The sequence below is a fragment of the Chiloscyllium punctatum genome, chromosome 37 (genome assembly GCF_047496795.1).
Source record: "Chiloscyllium punctatum isolate Juve2018m chromosome 37, sChiPun1.3, whole genome shotgun sequence".
In the NCBI taxonomy this organism is placed as follows: domain Eukaryota; kingdom Metazoa; phylum Chordata; class Chondrichthyes; order Orectolobiformes; family Hemiscylliidae; genus Chiloscyllium; species Chiloscyllium punctatum.
The window spans coordinates 67,849,470-67,863,203 of NC_092775.1; the positions used below are offsets into that span (position 1 = coordinate 67,849,470).

General features: G+C 41.1%; 1 protein-coding gene across 2 annotated transcripts in view; it reads left to right on the plus strand.

The window, feature by feature from the left end:
- Nucleotides 1-57: 57 nt before the first annotated feature.
- The window catches only part of rprd1b (regulation of nuclear pre-mRNA domain containing 1B), a 56,864-nt gene continuing 43,187 nt past the window's right edge, over nt 58-13,734 (plus strand). For both annotated transcript variants that reach the window (XM_072556963.1, XM_072556964.1), the window contains exons 1-3: nt 58-349; nt 10,596-10,725; nt 12,493-12,626. In XM_072556963.1, coding sequence (XP_072413064.1) covers nt 199-349; nt 10,596-10,725; nt 12,493-12,626 — 415 coding nt within the window. In that variant the 5' untranslated portion in view covers nt 58-198. The remainder of the gene's footprint in view (nt 350-10,595; nt 10,726-12,492; nt 12,627-13,734) is intronic.

A 13,734-nucleotide genomic window follows, 5' to 3' on the forward strand; every position in this document is an offset into this window, starting at 1 on the left:
TTCCGAGAGTTGGCGCGGGCGGTCACGTGGCCGGTCCGGCGCCGTGACCTCTGACCCTGCCGGGTGGTTTGGAGCGGGGTGAGAGGGCAGGCCGCCATTTTGCCGAGCGAGCTCCTGAGGGATCGATCGCGGCCGGCGGGCGGGCGGCAGGCAGGCACCGCTGGATTGACCGACACGTACCGTCACACTGAGCTAGAAATGTCCTCCTTCTCTGAGTCCGCCCTCGAGAAGAAGCTCGCCGAGCTGAGCAATTCGCAGCAGAGCGTGCAGACCCTCTCCCTGTGGCTCATTCATCATCGGAAACACGCAGGGATAATCGTACACGTCTGGCACCGGGAGCTGAAGCGAGGTGAGCGGCTCCTTCCCCGACCCCGAGTGGGGTTAGGCTGCCAGGCTTAGAGACCTGTCGTCCGCCGGAGAAAGGAGGGCACCGGCCGCTGTCTGCTGCCCGCCTCTTGGCTTCAGCGCTTCTCGTGTCTGGAACGCTTCCAGTTTGAGCAGCGGAGTACTTGTGGAAAAGAAAGGGGGATAAACATTTGTGTTTGTGTGGCGTCTCGGTGCATTCTTAAGAAATCTTGACCGTTCATGAACCACCTTTCTGAAGTTTTATTACTGTTGTAACGAAAGAAGCATTCACATTTCTCCCACCAACAGCTTTTGGACGAAAGTTGAGGGCTAAGTGCTGGCGTTCCTTCCCTGACTTTCTCCAATGTTTCTGTTATCCTTAGGTTCACTTTAAAATTTTATTCTAAAATGACAACTTTGACACACTATTACATCCTTTAGTAATGCTTTGATGCGACATCCGATGTGCTACAGTCTCTGATTATATATGGGACCACAGATATCAGTCTCAGATGAGATTGTTGTTGAGCCGTACTTGACACCTTTGTGAAAGGCATAGGACCAAAATGTATGTTCAGTTCAGTGATGAAGTTAGTCCCTTACTTCACGCAAAAGTGTGTAAAGCAGCTGATTTAAATTGAGTGCTAACTGCTGGATGTTCTGTAGATTTGAAGGTTGTGAAATGAAACTTGGTTTGTTGAAAGATTGAGACTGGTGAAGTTTCCTGTAGTTCGGCTAGAGTGAGTATATTACATATTGTTTGAAAGATTATTATTTAATTGGAAAAGTGAAGTTTCTGTGTTAACATTGCTTGTTTCTAATTTTTCAGTGTTTATGTTGCATTAGTGATAAACTTATTTAAAAGTTTTTTAATTTTAAGGATGAGAATCGTGCCTATGCATGATGGTGCAAACCTTTGGCTATTTTGTATTGAATATATGCGACAAATGATTAAATCAATTTTGCGTAAAAAAAAAGTGATGAGCATTGGAAATGGGAGTAAAAGTAGGCTATTGGTTTACCAACGTGCTGTGATATTAGACCATAAGACATAGGAGTGGAAGTAAGGCCATTCGGCCCATCGAGTCCACTCCGCCATTCAATCATGGCTGATGCGCATTTCAGCTCCACTTACCAGCGTTCTCCCCGTAGCCCTTAATTCCTCTAGACAACAAGAATCTATCAATCTCGGCCTTGAAGACATTTAGCGTCCCGGCTTCCACTGCACTCCGTGGCAATGAATTCCACAGGCCCACCACTCTCCGGCTGAAGAAATGTCTCCGCATTTCTGTTCTGAAATGACCCCCTCTAATTCTAAGGCTGTGTCCACGGGTCCTAGTCTCCTCGTCTAACGGAAACAATTTCCTAGCATCCACCTTTTCCAAGCCATGTATTATTTTGTACGTCTCTATTAAGTCTCCCCTTAATCTTCTAAACTCCAACGAATACAATCCCAGTATCCTCAGCCGTTCCTCATATGCTAGACCTGTCATTCCAGGGATCATCCGTGTGAATCTCCGCTGGACACGTTCCAGTGCCAGTATGTCCTTCCTGAGGTGTGGGGACCAAAACTGGACACAGTACTCCAAATGGGGCCTAACCAGAGCTTTATAAAGTCTTAGTAGTACATCTCTGCTTTTATATTCCAACCCTCTTGAGATAAGAGACAACATTGCATTCGCTTTCTTCACAGCCACATTCAATAAGATTATGGCTGATCTCTGGCCTCCATTCTGTTTTCCTTCCTGATCCTACATCCTCCAACATGCAAGTCAATTGAGCCATGGTTCAACATTGAATTTGATAGCTTTTTGGCACAGAATTTGAATTGCTCACAACCCTCATGGAGAAATTTATTTGCTCAGTCTGAAATGATCATTACATTTTACTCTAAACTATAGCCCTGATTCTGGATACTCTCATCCACGGTAATAAAGTCTCGACATCTACTGTCAAGCCCCAAGTCTGAGTTTTGCATGCTTCAGTGCGAGCATATCTCATTCTTTTGAACTCTGGAGAATAAAAGCCTAATTTACTCAGTCCTCATAGTGTACCTGTCATTCTACGAACTAATCTATAGAACTAGCTTGGCATCGCTTCTAAAGTGATGATTTTGCAACTTATGCAAATAATATTGTAATCATTAATCACAGTAAAGCAATAGGGACAGCAAATTCCTCATTTGAATGCCTTATTTCTGTTGCATATTAAACTGCATTATTCCTCTCATTTAAGTTGATTTTCCAGTATTTTTAATAAAAATTTCATGGAGGTAGGAGATATTAAGTTCATAATTTTATTCTTTAAAATATGCAGTTGATGTAATATGCTGTGCCATTGTTTCCACCTTCCTTTGAAATTTACGTTATAGAACTTTTAGATGGTTTTGTCACTATTCTGTCTCTTTGATTGCCCTACATGTGTTGTTTTTGGTCAGTGCTGGCCTTAGTTATTCTTTCCAGTTTTGTAACCTAATGTCAGATTTGTCTGGGGAGAGAAGAAACTACAGACATCCTTTTCCATACTGGTGTATCTCTGATCTTAACCAGAGAAAATAATACATTTTTTTCGGTTTTTTATTTTAAAAAAACTTTGGGCACCTTGGAAATATAAAATTAAATACATTTTTAGAGACCTGTGCTTAACAGGTTCGTTCACTAAAATAAAAATCTCAACACCAGTATATAGTCCCAACAGGTTTATTTGGAAATACAAGCTTTGAGTGCTGCTCCTTTATCAGGAAGCTAGTTTGGGGTAGAATCAATTTTAACTTTGTTCACCGCAGTCCAAAAGCGGTATCTCCACATCACTGAAATGAAAGCAGAGCATTTCAGTTCCTGAAGGTCAAAAATAAAAACAGAAAGTGCTGGAGGAATTCAGCAGATTTGGCAACATCTGTGGAACAAAGTTAACCTTTTGAGTCTAATATAATTCTTCTTTGGAACGTTCTGAGGAAGAGTAATATCAGCCTCTGCATTACCTTTGCTGTGAGACCTGTTGAGGGTATCCAGCACTTTCTATTGATAGTTTAGGTTGGGTTATTCAATAGGCTGTGTTTCTTTCCATTGACAATAGAAATATTCATATTTATTTCTTTGCATATGCTGAAATAAACTAGAGTTTGACAAGATGAAAGAAAAGCACTAACTCAATGAATTGTGGCTAATATGTTTAACATGGCTTTTGTTAGCATTGTGCATCTGTTCTATTTCCAACTTTCCCTTTCTCATTGTGTGGTGGTGAACTTGTCTGTTTTGTGTGACATTTCCATCCATTCTGAATAGGAATGAAATAGTATATTTTTTCAGTGGGGGAATGCAAGTGTGGAGAGTAGTATTTGAGAGGAAGAGGAATATATTGCAATAGAATTATGCATGAGTACTTTCTCTGCTCCCAGTTAAAAGGGCAAATTCAGTCAGCATTTAGGCAACAAGTAGGCTTTCAGTGCTTTATTAGTATAAAAGTTTATTCTCTTCCTGAAACTTTTGGATTGTGGGAGGAAACTGGAGCACCTGGCTTCAGGAAAGCCACGCAGACATGGGGAGAATGTGCAAACTCCACACACACGCACGCGCACGCGCACACGCACACGCACACGCACACGCGCACACACACACACACACCAACATGCCGGTACCTAACAATCTATCAGGAACCCCTGCAGTATACCTTTGTACACATTGGTTAGTTACGTTAGCAAGAGGCTAAAAGCAAGTGAAACGTCATGATGTCCCGAAGTACATAGAACATAGAAGAATACAGCGCAGTACAGGCCCTTCAGCCCTCGATGTTGCGCCGATCAAAGCCCACCTAACCTACACTAACCCACTATCCTCCATATACCTACAATGCCCGCTTAAATACCCATAAAGAGGGAGAGTCCACTACTGCTACTGGCAGGGCATTCCATGAACTTACGACTCGCTGAGTGAAGAACCTACCCCTAACATCAGTCCTATATCTACCCCCCCCTTAATTTAAAGCTATGCCCCCTTGTAATAGCTGACTCCATACGTGGAAAAAGGTTCTCACTGTCAACCCTATCTAACCCCCTAATCATCTTGTACACCTCTATCAAATCACCCCTAAACCTTCTTTTCTCCAATGAAAACAACCCCAAGTGCCTCAGCCTTTCCTCATAGGATCTTCCTACCATACCAGGCAACATCCTGGTAAACTTCCTCTGCACCCGTTCCAGTGCCTCCACATCCTTCCTATAGTATGGCGACCAAAACTGCACACGATATTCCAGATGCGGCCGCACCAGAGTCTTATACAACTGCAGCATGACCTCAGGACTCCGGAACTCAATTCCTCTACCAATAAAAGCCAGTACGCCATATGCCTCCTTCACTGCACTATTTACCTGGGTGGCAACTTTCAGAGATCTGTGTACATGGACACCAAGATCCCTCTGCTCTTCCACACTACCAAGTAGTCTACCATTAGCCCAGTAATCCATCTTTTTATTACTCTTACCAAAGTGTATCACTTCACACTTAGCTACATTGAACTCCATTTGCCACCTTTCTGCCCAGCTCTGCAGCTTCTCTATATCCCGCTGTAACCTGCCATATCCTTCCTCACTGTCTACAACTCCTCCGACTTTCGTATCATCCGCAAACTTGCTCACCCAACCTTCTAACCCTTCCTCCAGGTCATTTATAAAAATGACAAACAGCAATGGTCCCAAAACAGATCCTTGTGGAACACCGCTAGTGACGGCACTCCAAGATGAACCTTTGCCATCAACTACTACCCTCTGTCTTCTTCCAGAGAGCCAATTCCTAATCCAAACCTCCAACTCACCCTCAATGCCATATCTCTGTATTTTCTGCAGTAGCCTACCATGGGGGACCTTATCAAACGACTTACTAAAATCCATATATACCACATCTACCGCTTTCCCCTCATCTACCTCCTTAGTCACCTTCTCAAAGAATTCAATAAGGTTTGTGAGGCACGACCTGCCCTTCACAAAACCATGCTGACTATCCTTGATCACATCATTCTTATCCAGATGTGCATAAATCCTATCCCTTACAATTCTCTCTAAGACTTTGCCCACAACAGAAGTGAGACTCACTGGCCTATAGTTACTAGGCTTATCCCTACTCCCCTTCTTGAACAAGGGAACCACGTTTGCTAGCCTCCAGTCCTCTGGCACTACTCCTGTCGACAAAGAGGACACAAAAATCAAGGCCAATGGCTCTGCAATCTCCTCCCTTGCTTCCCAGAGAATCCTAGGATAAATGCCATCAGGCCCAGGGGACTTATCTATTTTCACCCTTGCCAGAATTTCCAACACCTCTTCTCTACATATCTCAAAGCCATCCATTCTACTTATTCGTGCCTCAGTATTCATATCGACAACAATGTCCTGTTCCTGAGTGAATACTGACGAAAAGTATTCATTCAGCGCCTCCCCAATCTCTTCAGCCTCCACACGCAACTTCCCATTACTATCCTTGATTGGACCTATTCCTTCCCTAGTCATTCTTTTATTCCTAACATACCTATAGAAAGCCTTAGGGTTTTCCCTAATCCTACCAACTAAGGACCTTTCATGTCCCCTCCTTGCTGCTCTTAGCTCTCTCTTCAGGTCCTTCCGGGCTACCTTATAACTCTCAATCGCCCCTATTGAACCTTCACGCCTCATCTTTACAAAGGCCGCCCTCTTCCATTTAACAAGGGATTCCAACTCCTTATTAAACCACGGCTCCCTCACACGACCCTTTCCTCCCTGCCTGATAGGTACGTACTTATCAAGGACACTCAATAGTTGCTCCTTGAACAAGTTCCACATATCAATTACGCTCTTGCCTTGGAATCTACTTTTCCAATCCACACATCCTAAGTCATGCCTCAACGCATCATAATTTCCCTGCCCCCAGCTATAACTCTTGCCCTGTAGTACACACTTATCCCTCTCCATCACGAGAGTAAAAATCACCGAATTGTGATCACTGTCCCCAAAGTGCTCACCTACCTCTAGTTCTAATACCTGGCCTGGTTCGTTACCCAGAACCAAATCCAGTATGGCCTCACCTCTTGTTGGCTTATCTACATATTGTGTCAGGAAACTCTCCTGCACACATTGCACAAACACTGACCCAACTAACGAACTTGAGCTATAGCTTTCCCAATCAATATCAGGAAAGTTAAAGTCTCCCATAACAATCACCCTATTACTTGGAGAAGGTAAAATTTTGTGAGAAAAGCAGGACCTACTTTTTACAATATAGAAAAGAAAAGTGAGAACAGTTCCTGTTTCCAACTTGTCTTTTCTTGTTTCACTAGTATCAGATCTGAGATGAGCATTACTTGAGCTGCAATCATTTTTATTAGTTTGATTTTCTGAAAAAGTGTGAAGTTTTTTATTTAAATAGTTGTATGGTTGTATTAAAGTGTTTTTATGAAAAAAGATACATTTTGTTGAAGTTTTTCATTTTGCATGCATTAGGGCGTTTTGCAAGAATATCAATTCAAGGAGAAACAAATTTATATTGCATAAGAGGCGAGTGTTGATAGGTTACCAGTTGGACTCTGAGGAATGCAGTATATGGATTTCACTGCTATTGTGGCGGGTATGTATGTCCAAAATCTGGTGGATTGTATCAACCAGAATATCCTTTCATCTGTTCTCCACAAGCAAGTTACTAACTGTACCAAACAAAACTCCCAGCACAGTATTCAACACTGATTCTGCGACTGGACAGCAATTGCTGGATAATCCTGAACATGGAACACTTGTTTGTACAGGAAGCTTTGAATATTAATGCTTAAGACCCTGTTCTTTATGCACAGAAAGGACATACTGTGTCTGCTTTGACTCAACGCTGAACAAGATAGTTCACATTTCTCAGGGCAATGCCTGACAATACGGAGTAAACCTTTCTGATTTAAAATTTAAATAAAGTTTGGCAGTTGATTGTCAATCAATATTAATGGGTGCATTTTCCATGGAAATCTCTCAGCCAATCCAAGTCCAACATTTTCTTTGAAATGCCTTGTGTTTTGTTCATTTGTAGAAACTGGACATCGCTGGTTGGTCAGAATTTTTTGTCCATTCCTAGTTGCCTTTGAAAAGGTAGTGGTGAGCTGCCTTCCTGAACTGCTATAGTCCATGTTCTGTAGGTTGAACAAGAATGCCATTAGGGAAGGAATTCCAAGATTTTGACCCAGGATGGTGAATAGATTGGCGGGGAACTTAAAGGTGGTGGTGCTCCCTTGTGTCTGCTGCCCTCCATCCTTTTGGATGGAAGTAGTCATTGCTTTGGAAGGTGCTGCCTGAGGATATTTAGTAAATTGCTGCAGTGTATCTTGTAGATAGTTCACATTGATACTGAGTGTCATGAGTTAAAGGAAATGGATGTTTGGGGATGTGGTGCCAATCAAGTGGGTTGCTTTGTCAAGTTTGTTGAGTATCCTTGGAGCTGCACTCATCCAGACAAATGGGAAATACTTGTCTGAAATACTCCTGACTTGTGTCATGTAGATGGTGGACAGGTGTTGGGGTGTTAGGGTATGAGTTACTTGGTACAGTATTCCTAACCTCTGACCTGCTCTTGTAGCCATGTCTTTATGTGGTGATTCCTGTTGAGTTTCTGGTCAATAGTAATCCCAAGGATATGGGCAATGCAATGATGGTAGTATCATTGAATGTTATGGGGTAGTGGTGAGATTGTCTTTTGGTGATGTCATTGCCTGATATTTGTATGGTTACTTACCACTTTTCAGTCTAAGCCTGGACATATCTAAATTTTGTTACATTTGAACATGGACTGGTTCAGTGTCTGAGGAGTTGCTAATGTTGCTGCACATTGTGCAGTCATTGGTGAACTTCGTCACTTATGCACACCATCCTTATGATGGAGGGAAGATCATTGAAGCAGCTGAAGGTGGTTGGGTCGAGGGCACTAACTACACTGAGGAATACTTGGAGAGTTGTCCTGGAGCTGAGATGACAGACCTCCAACAACCACCGCCATCTTCTTATCTACCAGGTATGACTCCAGCTAGCAAAGAGTTTGTATCCTGATACTCATTGCTGTTTTGCAAGGGCTCCTAGATATCACCCTCATTGAATGTGGTCTTAATGTCAAGGGCTGTCACTGTTACCTTACCTCTGGAGTTCAGTTTTTTTTTTGTCTCTTTGAGCCAAGGCTGTAGTGAGGTCAGGAACTGAGTGGCCATTATGGACCTTAAACTGGGTGTCACTGAGCAGGTTATTGCTGAGCAAATGCTGCACAATAGCATTATTGATGACATAATCCATGACTTTACTGATGATTGTTTGTGTGAACTGGAGCAATAATTGGCGAGTTGAGATTTGTCCTGCTTTTTGAGGACAGGACATATCTGGACAATTTTCCATATCTGTTGTGTAGATGCCTGTGTTGTAACTGCACAGGACAAGCTTCCTAGGGCTGTGGCAAATTCTGGAGCAGAAGTACTTTTGTTGGAATGTTGTTCGGGCTCACAGCCTTTGCAATATACCGTGTTTTCAACCATTTCTTGATATCACATGGTGTGCATTGAATTGGCTGATGATTAGAATTTGTGATGGGGAGGACTAGAGGTGGCAGTGATGGATCATCCACTTGGCAGTTCTGGTTTAAGATTGTGAATGATTCAGCCTTAACTTTAGCACTGATGCGTTGGATTCTTCCTGAAGAAGGGCTTATGCCCGAAACGTCAATTTTCCTGCTCCTTGGATGCTGCCTGATTTGCTGTGCTTTTCCAGCAACACATTTTTCTGCTCCTGTCGTGCACTCTGCATTGAGCCAAAGTTGATCCCCTGGCTTGATGATAATGGTTGAGTCGGGGGTGTGCTCAGCCATGAGATCACGGGTTATGCTGGAATGCAGTTCTGCTGTCGATACCTGGTCTTGAGTTGTTTTAAATCTCCATTTTAGCAGGGTGGTAGTGCTACACAACACAACAGAGGTTGTTCTCAATGTGAAAGTGGGATTTTGTCTCAACAAGGACTGTGCGGTTGTCACATTTAGTGATGCTGTCATGGACAGGTGCATCTGCAGATGGCAGATTGGTAAGGATTAGGTCAAGTATGTTTTTCTCTCTTAGTTCCCTCACCATCTGCTGCAGACCAGTCTAATAGCTGAGTCCTTTAGGACTCAACCAGTTTGATTTATGGGTGGCTGCTGAGCCACTTGTGATAGATATTGAAACCTCCTCACCCAGAGTAATTTTGCAGTCTTGCCACCTGCCATGCTTTGCTCAACATGGCGTACTGAAAGAAAATGGTATGTGATAAGCATCAGGCTTCATTGCCCACGTTTAATCTGAAACCTTCATGGGGTCCAGAGTAAATGCTGAGGATTCATTGGGTAACTCCCTCCTGACTATATACCATTGTGCCACTATCTGAGTCTGTCTTGCCCGTGGGACAGGACATATCTAGGGATGGTGATGATCTTGTCTGGGACATGTGTATTTATGGAATGTTATCTGTAAGCCAGACTATGTCAGGCTGTCGCTTGACCAATCTGAGACACACATCCCCACTTATTCCCTGTGAGACAAATCTCCCAATTTTGGTACTACCCTGAGATGTTAGGAAGGAGGACTTTACAGGGTTGAGAAGGCTGTTTCTGGTGTTGTCTTTTCCAGTGCTTAAATCGATGCCAGGTTATCTGTCCAGTTTCATTTCTTTTATGAGACTTTGTAGTGATTTATATAACTCACTGGCTTGCTCGGTGCTTTTAGGGAATAATTGAGAGTTAATCACATTGCTGTGTGTCTGGAGTTCCAGGTGAGGATGGCATATTATTGAGTAAGATGGATTTTCTATGACAATTAACAAATGTTTCTGGTCGTCAGTAGATTCTTTATCCCATTTTTTAAAAATTGAATTCAAACCCAGAACGAGAACATTAGCTGGGTTTCTAGATTTATACTCCAGCAATAATACCACTAAGACGTCACCTACTCTGCAATATAATGGTGTTAAATTTCAGGGAAATTGACTCAATTGGAGGCTACATCTAAACAAGTTTCTTCCAGATAGCACAAAATAATTACCAATTAAAAGATCTTTACACGGTTCAATCACCATCAACCCAAGCAATTTTAAAGCAGATCACACCGATAATCCATAAATGTAACAGCTCTGTTTTAAGTTATCTGCAGTTAGTTATTTCTAACTGACAACACTTGCCTGGTGTATAGGAAGGTTATATATCTGAGTGTTTTTGTCTTCATTAATTGCAACCTTTTTTATGTAACAGCTAAACCAAGCAGGAAATTGACATTCATCTACCTGGCTAATGATGTCATTCAGAATAGTAAGAGGAAAGGTCCTGAATTCACCAAGGCTTTTGAGGGAGTTCTTGTGGATGCTTTTTCACATGTTGCCAGGTACAGTATATGTTGAGCTTTATTTTGCAATAATAATATGGCTGTGCAATAGATAGGAAGTTCATTTGACTAATTTGTTGGTGAATAAGTTTAGAAACATGCTGATATTCGTCCAGACTTGCAGACTAGCACATCTGTGATTGTAGTTGAGGTACTAAGATCTCACCTTCTTAACCTCCCCCTTCACCTGAGGCATAGTGACCATCAAGTTAACTGATCACTAGTCATCCCTCATAATGAGCAAGCAGCCCTAATGTCCTGTGGGACTGTTGTAACTTAATATTGCTATTGTTTACCAGTCCACAAAGGATCACAGGTCAGGTTTCATGTCCAATAGAAAGCTTTCTTCCTCTGCACCTTGGGCAATACATGTGGAGTTCTATCAGCAGTGAAGCAAGAGATGTATATACTGTAACTCTGTATATAGGCCTCTTGTAAAGAAATAGGAAAGTTAAAATCTACATTATTGAATTGATGAATGGAACTTAAGAAGTTTTAATCCACTGCAAGGTATCAATGAACTCATTTTATGATTTTGATGGAATGTGTCATAATTATTTGTGTGCCTATTTTGGTTTCTACATTCTACAACTAAGTCTGAATGTGAAGTAAACAGACTGTGAAGTCAAAAGCTTTTGTTGCTTTCTTGAAAGTCAAGCGTATGTTCTAAACTATCTTGTCAAGTTGTAAAAAGTAGTATTAAAGGTGACGTGAGTTACAATTTGCTTTGTATGTATGCCAGTGTGAAAAGCATAATCTTGTCACAATGGGATAATGTAAAAGATTGTTTTTAACTGGATTTAGAAGTAATTTTGGATTCTGAAATTGGTGTTTCTATACCTAGGAATGCAATCAAAAGCATGTTAATAATTACTGTCATTGTAGAGTTTCTTCTAACCACGCTGAATCACCTGGGCTTGTTGTATTTACTTAAATTCCACATTTTTGAGCAGAATAGAAAATGAATAAGTTGCATCCAGCCTTTGAGTGAGCAGTCACATCTGACATTCTAATACTGACATGTACAACCTGACAGTATATTTAGTGTGAGAGCAGGAGTGAAATCTCCCCAACTTTACTGGCATCTTCCATTTATTAGGTGTTCCTGTGGCATAATGGCACTGAATCTCAATATGACAGTAACATTGAGTGGCTAAACTGACTAAATGTTAGTAAAATATGTCCGTGACAGTCACAGTGTATGAGTGTCAACTGGTGATTCCCAATTGCACTCTAGCAGTATCTGCTCCATCAGTAACTAACCAGTTGCATGTGCATGGAAGCCATTTATTGTGGATCCACTTTGTAAAGTATAAAGCATGTGCATCAATTTTCTCATCCATAAATTCTCTAATAAGTTCTCAAATTATTAGAAAGTCATTGTTGAGGAAATTTCACTGGTTTGTGCTGAGTGCAATGTAAAATAGGAGTGCTACCATTGGAATGATGTCTCTAAACATAACTGTAACACATGATTTAACGTACTACTTCCAATTTCTTTCCAGCAATTATTCAATAAGTAGTTATGGGTGACCATCCATTGAGGACAGGAGCAGGTTTGTTTTGAGTAGCTAACTTTTTTCTTGTTTCCTGATAGAAGCTGAGAGAAATTGTTATCCTTGATCAAAGGTGATATCTTCAAGTTTTTTTGTAAATAAGTTTTCCTTCAGGATAAGTATAAGAGAAGCCATGATGTTACTGATAGTCTTAAACAATATTAAAATTACTGGAGTTTTGTTCATATTTAAAATTTTTTTCTTTCCCCAGAGAATCTGAGCAGAGTTGTAAGAAACAAATGGAACGAGTCCTGAATATCTGGCAGGAAAGAATTGTCTATGATATTGATTTTATTCAACAACTTAAGTTAACTGTGGATGAATCTAACAGTCCACTTCCAGTAGGTATGCAAATCATAACTTATAATATGATCATGTCAGTGTACTATTTGCATTTTATAACCATAACCGGAATTATTCAGATTATCTTTGTGCTGAATAGGTATTTGGTTGAAACAAACTTCTGTATGTGACATTTGTAAAATGGGATATTGGTGTTTGAAATGGTTGTATGTGGACCACTGTCTGCTATTTATTGAGTATGTTGAGAACAAAATATGTGTCTGTTAATTTCCTTATCTCATAGTATTGCTTTGTGAATGTTACTTCAATTAGCAGTGGTCATTACATGATTGAGTTTTGCAAATAATTTGAGGAAGAGAACAAAAAAGGGTTTAAGATTAATGCCTTTAAGGGCAATTATGAATATATGAAATAGCTGGCTAAAGTGAAATGGAAAATTTTGTCAAGGGATAGGGTAGTAGGGATGCAGGAGCAGACAGTTTAAGGAGATATTTCGTGATACTCAAACATTTGAGTGAAAAAGCAATAGTTTGGGGAAGGACTCACCACCTGTGATAACATACTGAGAAAAAGCATACAGTTCTGCAAAGATTGCTGGCAAGTCAGACTAAACAGAATATAATAAACTGCCAAGAATTATTTGAAAGAAATGGGGGAAATAAATAGGGTATTGGGGCAAAGTATGAAAATTTCTACAGGTATTTCAAAATGAAAAGTATTTCTAGAGTGAGCATTGATTCATGGTGGATGTTATCTTGGGAATTAATAGTGGAAAGTAAGGTCAGTGAACTGAGCAGTTAGTTTGCTTCTGTCTTCACTGTAGAAAACACAAATATCTTTCCAGAAATGATTGGAAATCATAGGGAGAAGGGAGTGAACTTAAAATAGAGTTATAGAAATTTACAGCACGGAAACAGACTCTTCGGTGCAACTCATCCATGCCGACCAGATATCCCAAATTATCCCAGCATTTGACTCATGTCCCTCGAAATCCTTCCTGTACCCATCCAGAGATTTTAAGTGTTGTAATTCTATCAGCTTCCACCACTTCCTCTGGCAGCTCATTTGTATACCACCCTTTGTAAAAAAAAGAATTGCCTCTTAGGTTCCTTTCACATTTTTCTCCTCTCGCCCTAAACCTATGCCCTCT